This window comes from Cryptococcus depauperatus, chromosome 1 (genome assembly GCF_001720195.1).
Source record: "Cryptococcus depauperatus CBS 7841 chromosome 1, complete sequence".
Lineage (NCBI taxonomy): Eukaryota > Fungi > Basidiomycota > Tremellomycetes > Tremellales > Cryptococcaceae > Cryptococcus > Cryptococcus depauperatus.
In genome coordinates this window covers 2,781,928-2,801,020 of record NC_089468.1, presented here as the reverse complement: position 1 = coordinate 2,801,020, position 19,093 = coordinate 2,781,928, and the positions used below count along the sequence as shown (strand labels likewise).

The following is a 19,093-nucleotide window of genomic DNA, read 5'->3' as shown; positions in this document are numbered from 1 at the left end:
AATTTGTATTCAATTTTCAAAACAATTAACAAGTTTCTATCTTCAGGGATTCCACGTGCCAAGGGGTGGAGGTTCGCCAATTTATCATGACGTAAGATATAATGCTGCAAAGAATTCGTCACTATATAAAGATGAAAAAATGCCCATACTCAACAGGTTTTATAACCAGATATTACATCAATGACAATACTAAACGCTATAACACCGCCAAAACCTTCTTTGCTCCCGGCGGATTTGCTAGAGCTGTTGCTTGTCAACCTCAATGATCAAGTGAAAGTGCTCAAGGAAAAGAAAAACAACGGATTGGACCTTGAAGGGCTCTTGGATTATCAGCGAGTAGCCAACTATCTGTAAGTGGTCTATTTGCTGTTTCTTTTTGAGTTTACTAAGCAATCGTAAAGTTCTGCTGCTCAAATCTTTCTTCACGAGAATGGCTTACTCACCCAGCCCCTCAAGCCTTCACACATCAAGAATCGCTTGCTGGGTCATTGGGTGAGCTAACCAACATGATAGGAACGACATCTGATAGCATCTTCCATAGGGCACATGTCCAGGCCTTAATTTTGTCTATGCGCATACCAACTATCTAATCACCAATCACGAGCTTGATCCTGATGTGCCAAATTTCATCTTTCTGACAGGAGTGAGTTGATGCCATATGGTAAGATGAAAAGTAGTTACTAAAATACTTATCGTGGTGGTGGTGTTATAGCCGGGACATGGGGCACCCGCGCTTCTCTCTACCTTGTTTATGGAAGGAGCCATAACTAGGTTAATTTCAAAGTCCTGATAATTATGTCACTCAGAAAGCTTATGCCCATGTAGATTCTATCCCGAGTACCCCATGTCTCGTGAAGGCCTTGAGTATTTCATTAGGTCTTTTAGCTCTCCTGGCGGCTTTCCTAGTCATGTCAATGCGGAGGTAGGTCCATTAATGTCGTAACAAGTTGACTCTGACTCGCTATGCAGACCCCAGGGGCTATCCACGAGGGCGGAGAGCTAGGCTACTGTTTGGCGGTAGCCTATGGCAGGTTGGTTTGTCTCAATTCACTTTTGTTGTAAATCTCATCTGTCTCATAGTATCATGGACAAGCCAGATCATATCACTGTCGCGGTCATTGGAGATGGCGAGAGTGAAACAGGACCTACTGCTACCGCTTGGCACAGTCATAAGGTGAATATGGACCTGGGCAAAAAATTATGATTGTTCCGCTGATACTTTTTTGTCAAGTACATCGACCCTGCTGAAAGTGGTGCGGTTATACCCATTCTCCATGCTAATGGCTATAAAGTAAGACTCGAGAATATATAGAGTTAGATTGACCAAGCACCATTAACAATTGCTTTAGATTGGCAACAGAACCATTACTGGCTCTATGGATAATACAGAGGTATGTAAATACTCCGCTTGCAGAAACTGATCAACAGGTCGCCTGTTTGTTCACAGGATATGGCTATCAAGTTCATATTGTAGAATATGGCAGTAAATCTCCTGAACAAGCATCTGATCGCGAACACGATATTGGCATTCAGTATGACATGGCCGTGGCTATGGAATGGGCGTATCAGGAGATTAGAAAGATCCAAAAGGCCGCAAGGTCTGGAAACCCCATTGTCAAACCCAGATGGCCCATGCTTGTACTTAGAACTCCTAAAGGATGGAGTGGGCCACGAAAAGCGGGAGGTCATCTCATTGAAGGCAATTGGAGAGCTCATCAAGGTAAGTGCGAAGCGAGTCTATCCACATGAGAAAGAAACTGACATGATTCAGTACCTCTCCCCAAGGCTGGCGAAGAAGGTGAAGAGTTTGAACTGTTAAGGACATGGTTACAGTCTTACGGTCCGGATGAGCTGTTTTGTGTCCAAAGCAGCTCGAATCAATCTGATGCTCACAATACAACTAAAAAAGCTCAGGGTGTCATTGTTAATAAAGCACTTCGAATCATCCCCAAGGATCAAGAAAAGAGGATGGGCATGGTGGATGTATGACTACAGCTGTTTATCAATCAGAAAGTGTGCTGAATAGCCTTTGACAGGCAACTTACCGCGGTTTTGTTCCACTCAAGACACCCAATTGGAAAGAGCATGGTCGCAATGTGGACGAAAAAGTCTCCAACATGAAGGCGTACGTATCTTATATAATTGATGTTTACTCATTCTGATATTTGTGTTGTCAGTGTGGGCGAGTACGTAGCCAAGGTTATACAGCTTAACCCCACAAGTTTCCGAATCTTTTCCCCAGATGAGATTTCCAGTAACAAGCTCGATGCTTGTTTTGAAGTAACCCATAGAAACTTTCAGTGGGATCCCGAAGTAGGCCGGTTATAATATACAACTGTATGTGCCTTCAGCTGAGACTTGTCAATTGTAGATTGCAAACAAGGGTGGTCGAGTCATCGAGATGCTGTCGGAGCATACTTTGCAAGGGTGGATGCAAGGATATACCTTGACTGGTCGACATGCTCTTTTTCCTTCCTACGAAAGGTGTGCTACTCTATGCGATACTTGTCTAATCTGATGACTTACTAGTTTCCTTGGTATTGTACAAACCATGATTGAAGCAAGTTGACGAATTCGGGCAAAAGTCAGACATTGACAATATTTTAGCAATATGCCAAGTTTATCAAAATGGCTCTGGATACTAAATGGAGGGGCGAGGTATCTGGTTTAACCTACATTGAGACGAGTACTCTCTGGAGGCAAGAGCATAACGGCGAGTTAACCTAACAAAGTCAAAAGTGTCTCTAACTTTAATTCAGGCTATTCCCACCAAAATCCAGGTCTCATTGGCTCTTTCATCTCACTTCCTCGTAATCTTGCGAGGATATACCTTCCTCCTGACGCCAATACCAGTTTAGCAACTATTGATCATTGCCTCCGAGCCAAAAACAGTGAGTCTGATTCAATTTGCGACGGCTAATAGATAGATATCAGCCTTGTCATTGGTTCTAAAAATCCTACCCGTAGCTGGTTGACGGTTGAACAGGTATGCTGTTACGTTTCAGCAAAGGCATGGTTGCTCACAAAACCTAGGCTGAAAAACATTGCATAGCGGGCGCATCTGTTTGGGAAAAGTACTCTTCTAATCGAGGGCTTGACCCAGATATTGTTCTCGTAGGCTGTGGTGTTGAAGTAACCTTTGAAATCATTGCTGCCGCTGCAATTCTTCGCAACGAAGGGATCAAAATTAGAGTTGTGAATGTTACAGACCTTCTTATACTTGGGCAGACCGGCATCCACCCTCATGCCCTGGATCAAGGAGCTTTTGACAGTTTGTTCACTACGGATAAGCCGGTAATCTTCAGCTTCCACGGTTATCCAAAAGATGTGGCCAGCCTCCTGTTCTCGAGACGAGCCCATGTAGGCAGGTCGAGGGTAAGAAATCCTCAAAGGGAATGATTGGTTGCCCTAACATTTTTACTTAGTTTGACATCCTTGGTTATATCGAGGAGGGCACAACCACAACCCCGTGGTCTATGCTTCGCCTCAATGATACTTCTCGATACAGTATCGCCAACATTGCCATTCAGCGTGTCACAAACACGCAGCCCAACCATCCCATCTCTATTCGTGCTCATGAACTATCCAGTTACTGGAAGCATCAATTGGTCTTGCATGAAAAGTATACTCAGGAGCATGGTAATGATCCAGATTGGTGTTCAGAAATTCCGGAGGCAGGGGGAAATGCAACGTAGAGGCAAGAAGATAGACAGTTTAGTAAAATACGATTGTTTCTATACAGCTTGACGTTGTACGATGTCTGTGCCTATTGGATGTGATTTGAGTGATACACCCAAGATCAAACAGACTGTATGTCAGAACCTTGGAATTATGACATGGAATATAGCCAATAAGTAATAATGCAATGTAGATTGCATTATTGTGACCTTTTGGTACAGAGCGTGGATATTAATTATTGGTAATATTCATGACACTGTAGCGACGATTCCTTCGCTGTATTACAATCACAGCAAATGAAACGCTTGAATTTAACTGACCCCCTTGGGCTGATTGCTTATGTCAACAGTGGTCTGTAGGCCATAAATTTATAAAACACCTATTAGCAAATGATCAAGATTTATTTTATAGTTTGGAAGAAAAATCTTTATGTACTTGAGTTATCTTATCAGATTGAGATACCTTTCGTATTACGTAATATGACGTGGTACTATCGTTGTCGCTTTATGATACATTTTTATTATTTCAATGTCTCAAATTTCTTTGTATTGGCTATTTTTGGTTGCTTATCTTCATTCTTTTAAATCTCTACGATTTACTTCATGATACAGCCGAATTAACAAAATTATGCCCTCTCCGACGTTGAAACACGTACGCCAAATTTGGCCAAATGATATGACTAGAATTGATGATTATCAGTTTATATTCCAAGCAGAACTTCTCCAGGCATATCGCTCGGCGGTTCGAGCTACAAGAAGTAAGCGGAAGAAGGTAAAAGCTTTTCAATGATTCATCTCCTACAGCCTTGCCAGATCCGCAAACTCGGCGGGAAACCCTTGACTTTTTGCGAGCAGATTTCGAACAATTGAAATTTGAATGCAATATCGTTAGTGAGACGTCATGGATTTATACTTTGCTGAATTTGCACAAAAATTATGTAGAAGACACTTGAATCCCGACTATCGTCTTTCAGGAAGATTGTTAGACAAATGACGTCCAGCTTCTCATTGTCTAGAGTTGATGAAAAGGGTGCTAAGCTGGTGGGACGGCGGTTTCGTCCTTAGCTACGACCATCCAAACTCCGGATAGCCTATGGTGATGGCCATTCATACTCATATTTCAAAATGATGAAGAGAGATTGAGCCGCTATGTGGCCTCCTCTCATGGCTTTCCAGCAAGGTATAAGCACTTTACTGTGAAAGAATCTTCTCTGACAGTCACTTGTTTAGACGATATGGATCCCTTTGTGATCATCTGTAATCTTGGCATATCGTGGCGGTATGATTGACAGCGCTCGTCGGGATGAAGTGTATGGGCTTTCAGGATCGCCATATTCTCTGAATTATATTCATCTACAGCATTCTGAATCAACTTGTACTTGACCAAGGTGGACAATCCATGCTTCTTTCCAATTTCCACTATGGACCTTCCAAAGATTGTCCCATCTCTTTCACAATGTGGTCGGCTGTTGGAGGATCACACTGATGGTTGACAATCTCAACGGTTCAATAGTGGGCTTTGAATCCTACGATAAATCCTGAGAACATGCGACTCTCGTGATCTGGGCGTCTTGAAGATAATCTTCAGCAAAAAAGAGTGAGGGTAGGCTTGTATTGTACATTCCATGTACACAGCACACCACCTTGGAGATTGGAACCTTTTGCAATTATTGTCGACAGTCACATGCCCGCCATACATGATTTATAGTTTTTTTAAGAACGACATCATCAAGGCTATTGCGATTGGAAATGCGATTCTTTGCGAGATATCTACCCGCTGGTTAATACAACATTTCCGGTTGCGGTTGGATCGGTATCGTCACAAAGACCAGTATCGAATCTCATTTCCCAACTTGCGATGTCTGAACAATGGGAAGCGATACCATTGAGGGTAATCATACGCCATCTGGTACATCACAACAATCCCCTACAAAGTTACTCCAGGTCTTGAGGTTTAAGCGGCGTGAAAAGAGTTATAAAGCGTCGACAACCCAACTTGTAGATTGGTTATAGGTTTGGCGAAATACACCTTGTGCATGCCCGTAACGCTTCCATCCAAGTCTACCATAGATTCGCCAGGGGACGACGGGCAAACAATATCGATATGGATGAGGACGCTACAGCTTATATCGTCTGGTATGGCGACAGGCAGATCAGCATGCCTAGAGATATTAGCACTGCAATAAGTCTGTTCCCAATCTCTATTGCTGATATAGCCAATGAACAGAAACGCAATTCTCATGGCGATATTGTGACCATTTGGAAGTTAATTAACAGTTTTAACATTACGTAAGATCCATTCATTAATGCACCTTCACAATTTCATAAACAGAGATAGTTGGAAAGAGACTATTTTTCCAAATGGCTGAAAAGCGATGGGTTGTTATTGAAACCCAAAACCGACAGGGATGAAAATGTTGTCAACTACAACACTGGACTAGCCGTACAAGATGTTTCTCAACAACTAGGCAATGGCTTTGAGACGTGAATATGAATCGGTCAGATTATCTCTTTACGGCTTATAGCGACTATCGCGGCTGCTTATAATCTCGAGTTGGTCCAAGTCAGTATTGAGGCAACTTACCTCAACGGTGATATCGTTGTGTAGATGGAACCAGTCTGGCAACTATTGATTGGAATAGCAAGACACAAAGCTTGTCGATATTGGCTTTACTCGTGAGAGCGCCTGGGAACTCTACATTATTGGAGAGGAGCATAAACCAATGCTTCCAACGGTGTGCGTTAATGATATCTTGTTAACTGCTATATTAATGTCTGAAATTCAATGAGGATTCGACTTGATGCAGATACAAAATCAGTCACACCGCCTGCGTTAATTTCTGAATAAAACGATAGGTTGACTACCCAATCAACAAGCACCCCTAGTCTTTCGCAAAGTCATGGATGGTAGTTACAAAACCGCTCTTTACCATGGAAAGCAAATAAACTTCTATCACTGCTGTAGATAAACACCTGCCCTCATACGATACAACTCTGGGTAAACATTTTTGTCAACTCAAAATGAGACGAACCAGAGTTAATGTACATCAGCGTAATGCAATATATTGTATACGTTGGTGGTTACGTTCAATTGCTTTCAAGGCTATAGAATCTTTTGCCAAATAGGAAAGCGGCGATGTCCGACTTTACTCGTGGTGGACATCGCCGCCAACTCAAAATATTAATGGCTGGAAATTAAAATATTTGGGTTATTCATTTTTGCGAACTGAAAAGGCGTCGTAATCACGGAAGCAAATGTTGGCTGTGTTCAATTCGGTCCGAATGGTATAGGGTTTTTTGCGTGTTCAACTCGGAAAGCCAACGTTCAACTTGTCATCTTTTGTTTAATATAAGATAAATCTTCAAACTTAATACTTATCTTGTTCTACATAACATATACTTTCAAACTCAATACTTTTCAACTTCCAGGCGTCAACACCATCTACAGATATATCAAGCTTGCAGATTGGCTCATTGGACGGCTCCCACGGTCTTACCCAGCATGGCCCTTCCCAGAGCCATCTTCCTGCACCGTTAACTTCATCTCAACCACGTGAACGGCGCCGGATCACAAAATCCAGCCCCTCAATTATTCCAACAGAACCCGAGAACCTACCATAGTCCTCAGCGACCAATGCTGACTGGCATAACGAGGGCACTGATCAAATCGCTTCTTCTCTATCACTTCTACTCGATTGGCTGTCGATTCCAAGTAATTATGACTCTCTGAAAGTTAAAGGTGACTCCAAGCCGCAGGATGGATACAAGAAGCCATCAGACTACCTCAAGGAACGAGGATGCACCACTTCTCCGACGTCTTCAGCATACGAAGCAAAGTAAATGGAAAAGCCTTCCAGTTCAAGTCTCTACACTTCAATAGCTCATTCTTAGATAACACGCCTTCATTCGGAATGAATCAATGCTAGAGACTAGAAAGATGGGACTGGAAACGGACAGGGACAATACACCATCGATCATGCACCCATTAATCGCCATGTAGGTGCGGAGAGAGATACCATGGGTGAGCAAGTCATAAACACCATCTCAAACCCTGGCTGTTCGGCTGGACTATAGATAGACAACGTAAAAATAAGTGCCCAAAGTGGGACATCTTTTATCCTATCTTCAACGACTGAAACGAGATATCATGCCCTAAAGATAGGAGGAAGTGATTGAATCAACGGTTAGAAGCTGATGGGTGATTCTGAAGCGCTTAGCTAGTTTCTTGTCCAAGATGTTGAGAGGTTCGTGTAGCTGGGATACTGTCGGCATAGTTTGCAGAAGAACAGAGCTCCAGCTTGCTTGTTAGTGGTACATGACATAGACATAAACATCCAGATACACAAAATGCAAGAGGTGAAAGTAATATCCATTGATCATTACGTAATTATTCAGGAAGGGTTATTCATTTTTACGAACTGAACAGTTTTCAACTCGCGTACAAAAATGAATAACCCTATTACTTATCACCATCTGGGATGATTTCGGGGATCGCCGCTTCTATTGCTCAAGCTAAGTATAGAATTATATTCTATGAAGGCAGCTCAGGGCTCATTAGATCTCGCCCTGACGTGGCAAATTCCCCACTAGCATCTCTTGGCAGCACGCGTACCTTTGCACGGTCGGACGCGTCTCTAGCGTGGAGCGTGACTGCTTTTTGTCTATATATACCTGAATGGGGGATTTTTTTTCCTCGCTCTATCCTATTTGTTTTATATTTCAAAACTTGCTCAAGACCCGTCAATACCCAGCGTTTTGTGTCGAATCAGAGCATCCGCAAGAGAGAGAATAAGGACATCTTTTAAAACGCATTCAGTCTAATCTTCCTTTGAGAGGCTTGGTAGACAACTCCGCTCCTTCAGTCAGTAGTGCCGTGACGTCCTTGACGCAGACTTCGAATTTACAAACGCTTTTATCATTTCATGTCCCGTTTCTATTTCTCAACTCCTCTCAGACTCCCTCATTCCCACACTCTTTTCGCCATGCTTTTTTATTCTGCTTTCCTTGCCTTGGCCTTTGTGACAAAGGCTATTCCAACCCCTCAGGATGCCACAGCTCCTGTTAAAAGGGACGTTCGTGTCGGGTGGCCCTATGGCAGCCAAAAAATTCGTGGTGTCAACCTTGGCGGTGTACGTTGGCAATTTGGCTGACGATAAATTTCTGCTAACAATGACATAGTGGTTGGTTCTCGAGTCTTTCATTACTCCGACATTGTTTGAGGCCACTGGAAATGATGCCATCGTTGACGAGTACACCTTTGGTCAGCTCCAGGACCGCGTTGTTGCCGAGGCTGCTCTGAAGCAGCACTGGGATACTTGGTTCACTGAAAACGACTTTGCCAGTATTGCTGGTAAGTGCTTGCAAGGGCGTGGAGCGTCCCCTTGCATCCAGTGGCAAGAACGCTTGATCGAATTCCGTTAATCTTTTTCATCAGCTGCTGGACTCAACCACGTCCGTATTCCAATTGGTTATTGGGCGTATGACGTTCGAGAAGGAGAACCTTATATCTCTGGCCAAGCAGAGTACCTCGACAAGGCGATCGCATGGAGCCGTTACTATGGTCTCAAGGTACTGATTGATCTTCACGGCGCCCCCGGGTCTCAAAATGGATATGACAACTCGTAAATATGTTTTCTTGAGTGTTGAAAGTGTAACTGACGAGTGGTTTTCAGCGGTCGAAGGGGAGATGCTTTGTGGTGAGCTAATGACAAATGCTTCAATGACACGGACTTATGGTATTTTGACTCAGGGCTACAGATATCAACAATGTCAAAAGATGTGTAGACATCATTGCACAATTGGCCAAAAAGTACTCCGATCCTAACTATTTTGGAGTCGTCACCGCCCTTGCTCTTTTGAATGGTATGTTGCAGTCGACGCGTACCGGAGCCAAGCTTACTAGATGATCGTTGCAGAGCCGGCTACGTACATGAATGACCAGCTCCTTCAGACTGCTCGCCAATACTGGTATGATGCCTATAAGGCTGCTAGGTACCCTTTCGGTACCACCGATAAATCTGGCCTCGTCTTAGTTCTGCACGACGGCTTCCAACCACTTAGTACTTTTAACGGCTTTATGGAGCTGCCTGAATATGAAGACGTTGTAATGGATACTCACAATTATCAAGTTTTCAATAATGACTTTGCCTCGTGGGATTGGAACAAGCACATCTCTGTACGATAGGATCTTTTTTTTTAGATCAGGCTGACACGTCACTTGAAGGGTATCTGTGACAAAGCTAGCACTTACAGCACCTCTCCGCTTTGGCTGGTCGTTGGCGAATGGTCTTTGGCTTCTACAGACTGTGCCAAGGGCTTAAACGGTCGTGGTATCGGTTCTCGATATGATGGCACATACGCTGGTTCTACTTACGTTGGAACCTGTGACGACAAGTCCAACGATGTCACCAAATTCTCAGAGTAAGTCATACCAATCATTTTTGGCTCTATTGACACGTATGTTTAGGGAGTACAAAGATTTCTTGCACAAATTCTGGGACGTGCAGACTCAAGTGTATGAACAGAACGCCCAAGGGTGGATCTTCTGGACTTGGAAGACTGAGTCAGCTGCCGATTGGAGCTACCTACATGGTCTTAAAAATGGATACATTCCTTTAGATGCTGGCCAGCATGACCACCCTCTTTCCTCTCTTTGCGGGTAAATTACAAAAGCAGAGCATTTTGGGAACGTTACCTAGATTTTTATACATCATACCATATTAACAACCCGCCAATAGGACACTTAAAACCTCTTTTCATCAATGGCATCCCCTTGCTTCTATAAAAGTTCAAAGCTGCAACCGCATAGCTTTTTAGCAGAACGTAAAAAGACCAATTTATTCACATAATTAAACGACTATGAAATTGCATTAGGACACGGAACGGCTTGTAAAAACATTCCAGTGTGCTTTCCGATACTGTAATGCATCGTCTCTCATGATCGCTAGTATCATTGCCATGATATAGTAGCGACAGCACCAGGCGCCGTACAGACAAATGTTGACGGATTTGAATATATGATTCCACCTTCTGTACAAGCAAAAAATCCATCTACAACACGTGGTTGGCCGATGCTGTATTCTACAATTTGTTCCATGCGGGGAAGCGAATAAAAGGTCATTGAATGAGGTAGAGGCTTGGGTTCATTAAGGGCCGTTGTACGGTGCATAAACTTCTCCCAACATGAGATTCAATAAAGTCGATTTGAGAACTCACCTGGACTGTTTGACCAGCAACCAGAGGTTCTTCAGTCTCGAGTGACATTGCGCCTCGGCTGGGATCCCCACTGAGAATTTTGATCACTCTTGTCACTTCCTACAGACACGTTAACCTTGCAGATATGGAATGCGGTAGACCCACGCCATTTTCCAAGAAACCAAGATAAAACTCATTTTCCTTTGTGATGCTACAACCGCCTCTTCCTTGAATGGCCTTGATGAGCAGTTGGGTAGGATTGGAATTGGACCCTTTAACTTTTAGCAACAGATTGCCCTTGGCGCTACAAGACATCGTATTGAGCAATCAAACAACAAAAGACTCGAGCTTGAACATACTGGGTAATGGTAAGAGGGTCAGCCACGGCTGATAGACCGAAATTCATCTTGGATGATTTTTCTCTGTCTTCAATGGCAATACCGACTGTGCCAGAATTAACAATCTGATCGTTGTAGAGTAACGTATGGGGACGATTAGTGATGAATGGAGTCGGGGCAGTCAACATACCCATCTGAAATTGCGGTCCGCACTCAAAACATGACTTGGAAATCAAAAGCAAAACTCACCTTTGTGATCATTGGAAACATCTTGTCCAAAGCGTTCAACACAGGAGAAGGTCGAGAGTCGCTCAACAGCAAGATACTCTGTGGCTTTACCCCTTCCAGCTCTCTGATACTGTTACCCTCCGACTCTCCCTTCCACACTTTCTCCCAATCTTGAGACAACACGTATTCCAGCTCTTTCTGTTGGCTTCTCCTTAACTCCTCCTCTTCAACATTTCGCTGTCTTTCTGGCCTTTGATACCGACCTACCTCAGCTGACGCTCGTCCAGTGAGATTGCTTCTAAACACATGAATGTTGGCGTCCCAAAAAGTCACAAGGGATAAAGTAGGCTCAGATCCAGCAGATTCTATAGAGAAAGATCCTATAGATCTTTTTGAAACATCTTGGACTGCTGCAAGATTGCCCGGCAAGTCTGTAAGAGATGTTGACAAGAGGTATACGGAGACCGAGTCTTTAGGGAGGGGATTAGCGGCGAGATGCTGTTGAAGAAATTGACGAGTAGGAGAATAAAATGTTTGTATCTTGGTATGTATACCTCTGTTTAAAACTCGAAATTGTTTTTGAATCATTTTTGGTTTATTACAAAGTTGTACCAAGGTAAGACATAAAAGTGGAATACTTTCGGTCACGTGACCGCGTCGCCTTGGAAGTTGCCATCATTCGACGTGTATTAGATTATTACAGTTACATTTTAATTTGATATTACCATTGGACATTATATTTCTACAGGCATCGCAACAAAAAAGTGAGACGGTCAGTTGGAAGGGCTCTTCTTCTTTCTTCTTTCGGCTTCCTTTCATGCCAGCTCTCATTGTTGGCATAAACAGGTATATAGTGTTAAAGGACTAAGTTCTCCACGACGGTAGAACTCACAATGGACGTGAAGAGGCAACTACCACCCTCAAGACATCATCATCGCTACCTGGAAAGAACACAGCCTCCATTCGTCATGTTACTGCTATGCGTGGCTTTCGCTCTACTGTTGGGCCCGTTAATAGCAATGGCTGGTGATCCAGAGGTGACGGTCAATCGAATAGAAAACCTACCCAACAGGTTATTTTACTTTGATGACACGCCTGTAGGTCTATGTCGCATTTAGTCTGCCACCTGACATAACGGCTTACAAATGAGTAGGTTGTTATGTACCATGATCCGATAAAATTGACCGTCCATCGATCACCGGACGAAGGCAAGACCTGGGAGCAAATCTCGGGGCCGCGGGATGGGGATGCTGCCCTCCTCATTGAACATCCTCACAACAATAAAATGGCCTTCATCATAGGCCGGCGTTCTAAACATTGGGTCACCTACAATCGAGGCGCTACCTGGCAATCTTTTGAAACTCCTAGTGACGCCAATCTGGGTGGGAAGACTCTAACCTTCCATGCCGAAAAAGACGGGTGGATCCTGTTCCAAGCAACGGTATGCGAAGACACAGGTTTTGGAAAATGGGGTGGAGGTAGGACATGCTGGGATGAAACTTATTACACCAAAGACGCCTTCCGTTCTGAAACACGGCTTCTTTTAAGTCAAACGTCGCGATGTATCTTTGCTCGGTCCACTGAGGCTTTCAAGTCTGCGCCCGAGTCTCTCATCTTCTGTACCGCTTTTGATGCAAGTCAAAAGCCCGGGAATGGTGGCATGCACAGCATCAAAGAAAGCAGGCTTTACTCTTCAGAGGACTGGTTTGAGAACAAACGGTTCGTTGATTTGGGCATTGGAAAGAGGGCTAGGGGCGTTGTCGGATTGGGAGTTGTATCAAAGTTTATGGTGGTAGCTTTGAGCCTGACTGATGGGTTGAGCAAAAGAGCCGCTTCTGGAGACCCTATGTGAGTTTTTGAGAATTGTCGGACGGACACTGACATCTTCGCGGCAGGGCATTGTACGTCTCAACAGACGGTCTTGAATGGCGCCAAACCCAGTTTCCTCACTCTGCGCTTCCAGATCTCAAAGAAAAGTTGGTGTTCATACTTGAATCGGATTTGTCTGCTAATCATATTATCTTTACAGTGCATACACTATTGTGGAGTCTACTACTCATTCTATTGCGGTTGACATCCTCACTTCGCCTTCTGCCAACATCGGCACTTTGTTTGTCTCTTCTAGCGAAGGGACTTACTTTGTGGAGGCTTTGGCAGACACTAACAGAAACCAGTATGGCATTGTAGATTTTGAGCAGCTTGTAGGCTTGGAGGTGAGTGACTACCATAAGATAATATAACAACTCATTATATCTAAAGGGAGTTGGGATTGCAAACGTCGTGAGCAATCGTGAAGAGGTCGTTGGGTGGGGTGAATCAAAGAAGATCAAGAGCAAAATCACCTATGATGACGGGTCAAACTGGAGGCCTCTGAAAGCACCCCTCAAAAAGATGAATGGTGATGACTGGTCTTGCGATACTTCTGATCTTGTAAGTACCAGTCCGCTAAGCACGGCTCTTGACAGGTGTTGACGATGATACCAGAATTCTTGTTCACTTCATCTCCACTCAGTGACTGTTCCCCATAACATCGGACGAGTTTTCTCTTCTACGGCTCCCGGATATGTTATGGCCGTTGGCTCTGTTGGCGATAGCTTGCTTCCTTATGGTATGTGGTGTCCTTTTCATCGCAAGTTCTAGCTGATAACTTTGCACAGAGGATTGCGACACGTTTCTTTCAACTGATGCTGGACTCAATTGGCGCATGGTACAAGAAGGTGCGCACAAATATGAATTTGGGGACCAAGGTAGTTTGCTTGTCATTGTAGATGACGAACAAGCCACCGACCATGTGCACTATTCTTTCGATGGCGGCAGCACCTGGAACAAATTGGAACTGGGCATCACCGTCCGAGGCTTGGTTTTGACTACTATTCCCGATTCCACCTCTCAAAAATTTTTGCTCCTTGGCACACTACCTCGTAAAGAATCTGGCCATGGTGGACGTCACGCTATGGTGTTCATCGACTTTGCGTCTTTACAAACCCGTCAATGTACCGACTCTGACTTTGAGCGATGGTATGCTCGAAGCGGTGATGGACATGAATGTCTGATGGGTCACAAACAATGGTATCAACGACGCAAACTTGATGCAAAATGCTATGTCGGTCACAAATTTGAGGATCCGGTAGGTCATGAGGAGAACTGCAAATGTACAGATGAAGACTATGAGTGCGACTTTAACTACGTACGACAAGATGGAGAGTGTGTCCCAGTTGGACCAGAGACTGTACCTGCTGGGACATGTAACAAGCAAGGAGACAAGTATTTGGGATCTTCCGGCTACAGAAAGATCCCTGGAAACACTTGTAAAAGCAAATCTAATCGAGCGAAAGATAGTCCAATCATGAAGGATTGCGCCTTTGCGCGCCCAGAAAATGGAAAACCTTCCCATGTCATACATCAATTCACTTCCAACATTGTCTCTCACTCTTACTTTCCCTCCTCACAAACAATTCTTCTACAGCTTGCAGACTTGACAGTATGGCAGTCTAGTAACGAGGGATTCTCGTGGAAGCAACTCCATCAAGGCGAGACATTCCTTGGGGTGATTGCCCATAGCTCGAGTCCGGAGCGCGCATACCTGCTTACAAACACTCGCAAGATATATCGCACCACCGACACCGGTCGATCATGGAATACTATCACGGCACCTCTTGATCCCAACAACCTCGGCATTCCCATTCTGGGTTTCCATCCTACTAAGCCCGATTGGCTAATTTACACTGGCGCTATAGATTGCAACGACCCGCTTTCTGTGTCTTGTCGCGCTGTAGCTTACTACTCTACCGATCACGGTAGGAGGTGGAAGAAGATTGAGGAATACGTCAGAACTTGTGCTTGGGCACGAGATAAGGGACTAAAAATTGATGAACGAGAAATCATATGCGAAAGCTACAAAAATAAGAAAGGCTCTCAATTGTCTGGCGAATACAACCCCATGCAACTGATTGCAGGATCAAATTACTATTCGAAGAAAATCAAACTGTTTGATTCAGTTGTTGGATTTGCTAGCTTTTCAGAATATCTTATAGTGGCTCAAGTGAGCGGCATAGCCTTTGCATATACTGCCATGACTAACTTATTCATAGCTCCACGAAGACCAAGGCTCATTATCATTACAAGTGTCCTTGGATGGCTACCACTTTGCCGAAGGGCAATTCCCGCCTAATATGAAGATTGATAACAAGGTAAGTAAACTCATCAGCTTACCCAACTATGAGTGCTGATAATTGTTGCAGGCGTACACGTGAGCAGCTCAAAGTAGATTTTACTTTCATCCATTGACATGTCATAGTATTTTAGAAAGCAGTACTGACTCAGTCTTCTTACATGTCACAATGAATTCGGCTGTCAACAAAGAATGGGGAAGCATCTTCAAGTAGGTTGTAGCCTCTTCTTGTTTTCTTGCATCTAATACATTTCTAGGTCAAATTCCAATGGAACTTACTACGGACTTGACGTTGAACACGTCAACAGAAACTCTGCCGGATATGTCGATTTTGAAAAGATGATCGGTCTAGATGGCATTGCTGTGATCAATGTTGTGGTACGTGATAGGTCTTTTTGTTAATGGTTGATGAGCTTATGCACTCCAGTCTAATCCCGCTGAGGCTGAAATATCGGGCCGAAAGGAATTGCAGAGTAGAATCACTCATAACGACGGAGGTTCTTGGAAACCTCTAAATCCGCCTGCTCATGACTCTCTTGGTCAAAAGTATAGCTGCCAGTCTACAGTAGGTCTTTTTCATCATTTGATTGAGGGTATAGCGTGTGCTTATGTTGCAAAGTCTTGCTCACTTCAAATTCATGGCTACACTGAGCGCCGAGATCCAAAGGCGACTTACAGTAGTCCGTCAGCGATTGGGGTAGGTCAATGCATCTTCTCTATCAACTTTTCTAACTTGTCATAGTTGATGCTTGCTGTTGGCAATGTTGGCGAAGAATTAGCCGCTTACACAGATTCCGACATCTTCCTCACTCGCGATGGCGGCTACACATGGGAGGAAGTACACAAAGATGCCCACATGTGGGAATTTGGGGACTATGGTTCGATTATTGTGCTTGTCAACGACGAGGAGCCAACGGATCATGTTCTTTACTCCACTGATGAAGGACTTTCGTGGAATGAGTATCCATTTGGACGAACCATTCGAGTTAAAACCATCCAAACGGTTCCTGATGACACCAGTCGTCGCTTTTTCCTTATTGGTACAGTACCGGGTACAAGTGATAAGACTATCCTTGTGCATCTTGACTTTTCCACAATTACGCAAACCAAATGCGTGTTGAGCATTGAGGACCCAAATCATGATGACTTTGAGCTTTGGTCGCCCAGCGAGAGCAGGGAAGATACGTGTTTGTTTGGAAGGCAGACCATGTATCACAGAAGGATAAGAGACAAAAATTGTTTTGTCGGTGAAAGAGTCGAGCAACCCAAGACAATTGTTCGAAATTGTACTTGTACTCCTTCAGACTTTGAATGGTGAGCTCCAATAGTTGAATCTCGCAGATAAGAGCTGACCGAGTATGAAGTGAATTCAACTATCGTCGAGATGCATCTGGCAATTGTGTCCTTGTTCAAGGTGCATCACCTCTTTCCATCAACACGCAAGAAGAACAATGTGATGGGTATACAGAGTTTTGGTACGAACGCACTGCGTACCGCAAAATTCCTTACTCTTCTTGTGAAGGTGGAGAAAGACCAGACAGAGGCAAGAGACACGATTGTCCAGGTTTGTTTATTGGAGGTGCAAGATGGGGTGCCCTATTTTGGGGATCTATAGTCATTTTGCCGTTTACAATTGCGGGCCTAGCGGCATATTGGTACATCCAAAAAGGCGGTAGGACCGGTGCTATCAGGCTCGGAGATCATCGTGCATTTGGAGGAAACGGAGCTTCGGGAGCATTGGCGGTGTTGGCTAGTGTGCCAACCTTTGTGGTTGCATTAACACAGGCAGGTTGGGCACGCGTTACGCGATGGATACCATTCTTGGATGATCTGTTTACGAGACGGTCAACGTATAGATCGGTACCCATTGATGAGGATGGTGAGTTGTTTCTCGATACGTTTTGCCTATGGCTGACCTTGAGGTAGCGGAAATTCTAGGTGACCATTATGAAGACGAGTAAAAAGTCATGTAACCATTATAGATGACTGAGCAAAAACGCGTAATTTAGTATGCATTCATAGGCAATGTGTGATAACGGCATAAAGTTCCAAGGTACACGATGTACATAACTTTTGAATCCTCATACCCCGTCGATGCTTTGCGGTTGCTTTGAATCTATCCACTTTTGATGACGATTGACCAACTCTTCAACGATGAATTCTTCAATCTCCACTTCTCCGTCCTTTTCTGTAGCGCCTTGCTTGATATCGTCAAGTCTCAACCAAGTTTCTTGGTACTCCTCCTCTAGACCTGGCGATGTCGCCGTCAGGATGCTGTCACCGTGTCCATGGGCAGATTCGCTCAAAGAAGGTGCATGAGACGGGACGGCACGCTCAACAAAGACCACTTCATACTTGCGTCGATGCAAATCGTTTCCGATCACGAGCTGATGACCGTATTGGGAAAGGGCAGCTCGAGATTTTGGAATGAGCAGTGTTGGATCTGTCTCAAGCTGACCACAACGGAAGGATCAGAAACCTGACCGGAGAAAGACAAGACTCACCTTGAAGCTGACCACATATGCTTCAGGTGTCCATTGCTCGACCAACGGTCTCAGCACTTTGGGTACTTGGTCCATTTCCAGCGACAAGGTACCTTTACCCGACTGTATCTTGTGCTCTGCCACTTTGTCGTCTGGCAGGAAAAAGTCTGACACAGCGGCAGCTAGGTAAAACAGGGCTTTGCGACCTAGCGGGGCCATGAGACCCGTCACGCACTTGAGGAGCCAGAGGTAATCGTTCACCGTTTGGAACTCGATACTGAGGAGCGTGCCTTGAGCTTGTGCTTTGTGGTACGCCTCGAGAATGACCAAGAGTTCGGTTGTATGTTGAGGATCGACAACGATGGACGAGCCTGCCGAGCCCGGGTTTGGGACGATGGACAACAGGTCAAGAAATGGGTTGAGAGAATGAGAATAGTGCCGTGAGAATGGACGGAGGGAGTGGATACGGTGCATAAAGATGACGGCGTATCCTTGCGAGAGGAAATACTCGGCAGATGTTGCACCTCGGGTGCCCGCGGAGAAGTTGTCGAGGAAGCGAACGCTACATGGTCAGCGATGTATGTGTAGATGAGCATAGGACGGACGTGTTGGATTCGAGCGGGACCGTTGTGCCGCCGCTCTAGTCATGTCTGTCAGGAGACTGTCTCGCTAGGGTGTTGCTGCACATACAGTCACCAAGACGACTTTTTTACCGTCGACAGCCTGCCATTTTTGTATGAATCGTCGTACTCTTTCTGTCTTTTCCTCTACGCCTGGTGGTTTCCGTTGCGTTTGAAAGTAGGATTCGGTGAAGACGTTGCTGGGTTTTGTCGTTTGTGGCATTTTCACAGATGCAATGGGTAAGAATGTGGGATGTGTAATTAGCGTGAGTGTAATTAGGTGGGTGTAATTAACGCGAATGTAATTAACGCGAATGTAATGAACGCGGATGTAATTACACCCACCTAATTACACCCACCGCGCGGGTCTCCATCGCCAACC

At 44.5% G+C, this 19,093-nt stretch overlaps 6 protein-coding genes across 6 annotated transcripts; 4 read left to right on the top strand and 2 right to left on the bottom strand.

Annotated features, from left to right (window-relative positions):
* Nucleotides 1-180: 180 nt before the first annotated feature.
* Nucleotides 181-3,695, top strand: L203_101100 (uncharacterized protein; the record flags this gene model as incomplete). The annotated part of the gene is made up of 20 exons (XM_066210546.1): nt 181-350; nt 402-492; nt 542-643; nt 713-771; nt 826-922; nt 970-1,031; nt 1,081-1,174; nt 1,232-1,291; nt 1,350-1,395; nt 1,463-1,720; nt 1,772-1,983; nt 2,037-2,125; nt 2,178-2,313; nt 2,372-2,484; nt 2,530-2,560; nt 2,608-2,713; nt 2,760-2,852; nt 2,928-2,986; nt 3,034-3,375; nt 3,426-3,695. 20 exons carry the CDS (start codon nt 181-183, stop codon nt 3,693-3,695), a joined length of 2,490 nt encoding a protein of 829 aa, XP_066066643.1.
* A 610-nt stretch (nt 3,696-4,305) lies between these two features.
* On the top strand, nt 4,306-4,742 carry L203_101099 (uncharacterized protein; the record flags this gene model as incomplete). The annotated part of the gene is made up of 4 exons (XM_066210545.1): nt 4,306-4,329; nt 4,378-4,435; nt 4,482-4,564; nt 4,620-4,742. The coding sequence occupies 4 exons, from the start codon at nt 4,306-4,308 to the stop codon at nt 4,740-4,742; spliced, it is 288 nt and encodes a 95-aa protein (XP_066066642.1).
* A 3,413-nt stretch (nt 4,743-8,155) lies between these two features.
* Nucleotides 8,156-10,339, top strand: L203_101098 (uncharacterized protein; the record flags this gene model as incomplete). Its single annotated transcript, XM_066210544.1, has 10 exons — nt 8,156-8,323; nt 8,522-8,538; nt 8,632-8,806; nt 8,856-9,027; nt 9,112-9,298; nt 9,350-9,373; nt 9,427-9,539; nt 9,593-9,852; nt 9,901-10,097; nt 10,144-10,339. The coding sequence occupies 10 exons, from the start codon at nt 8,156-8,158 to the stop codon at nt 10,337-10,339; spliced, it is 1,509 nt and encodes a 502-aa protein (XP_066066641.1).
* Nucleotides 10,340-10,626: 287 nt separating this feature from the next.
* On the bottom strand, nt 10,627-12,025 carry L203_101097 (uncharacterized protein; the record flags this gene model as incomplete). Its single annotated transcript, XM_066210543.1, has 5 exons — nt 10,627-10,848; nt 10,893-10,991; nt 11,037-11,175; nt 11,231-11,403; nt 11,459-12,025. 5 exons carry the CDS (start codon nt 12,023-12,025, stop codon nt 10,627-10,629), a joined length of 1,200 nt encoding a protein of 399 aa, XP_066066640.1.
* Nucleotides 12,026-12,330: 305 nt separating this feature from the next.
* L203_101096 (uncharacterized protein) lies at nt 12,331-17,569 on the top strand (the record flags this gene model as incomplete). Its single annotated transcript, XM_066210542.1, has 16 exons — nt 12,331-12,534; nt 12,591-13,285; nt 13,333-13,413; nt 13,467-13,650; nt 13,697-13,867; nt 13,922-14,045; nt 14,095-15,479; nt 15,529-15,627; nt 15,679-15,686; nt 15,735-15,818; nt 15,866-15,986; nt 16,036-16,173; nt 16,228-16,305; nt 16,351-16,922; nt 16,973-17,487; nt 17,535-17,569. The coding sequence occupies 16 exons, from the start codon at nt 12,331-12,333 to the stop codon at nt 17,567-17,569; spliced, it is 4,494 nt and encodes a 1,497-aa protein (XP_066066639.1).
* Nucleotides 17,570-17,689: 120 nt separating this feature from the next.
* L203_101095 (uncharacterized protein) lies at nt 17,690-18,934 on the bottom strand (the record flags this gene model as incomplete). Its single annotated transcript, XM_066210541.1, has 4 exons — nt 17,690-18,061; nt 18,113-18,653; nt 18,697-18,731; nt 18,782-18,934. 4 exons carry the CDS (start codon nt 18,932-18,934, stop codon nt 17,690-17,692), a joined length of 1,101 nt encoding a protein of 366 aa, XP_066066638.1.
* Between the last annotated feature and the right edge of the window lie 159 nt (nt 18,935-19,093).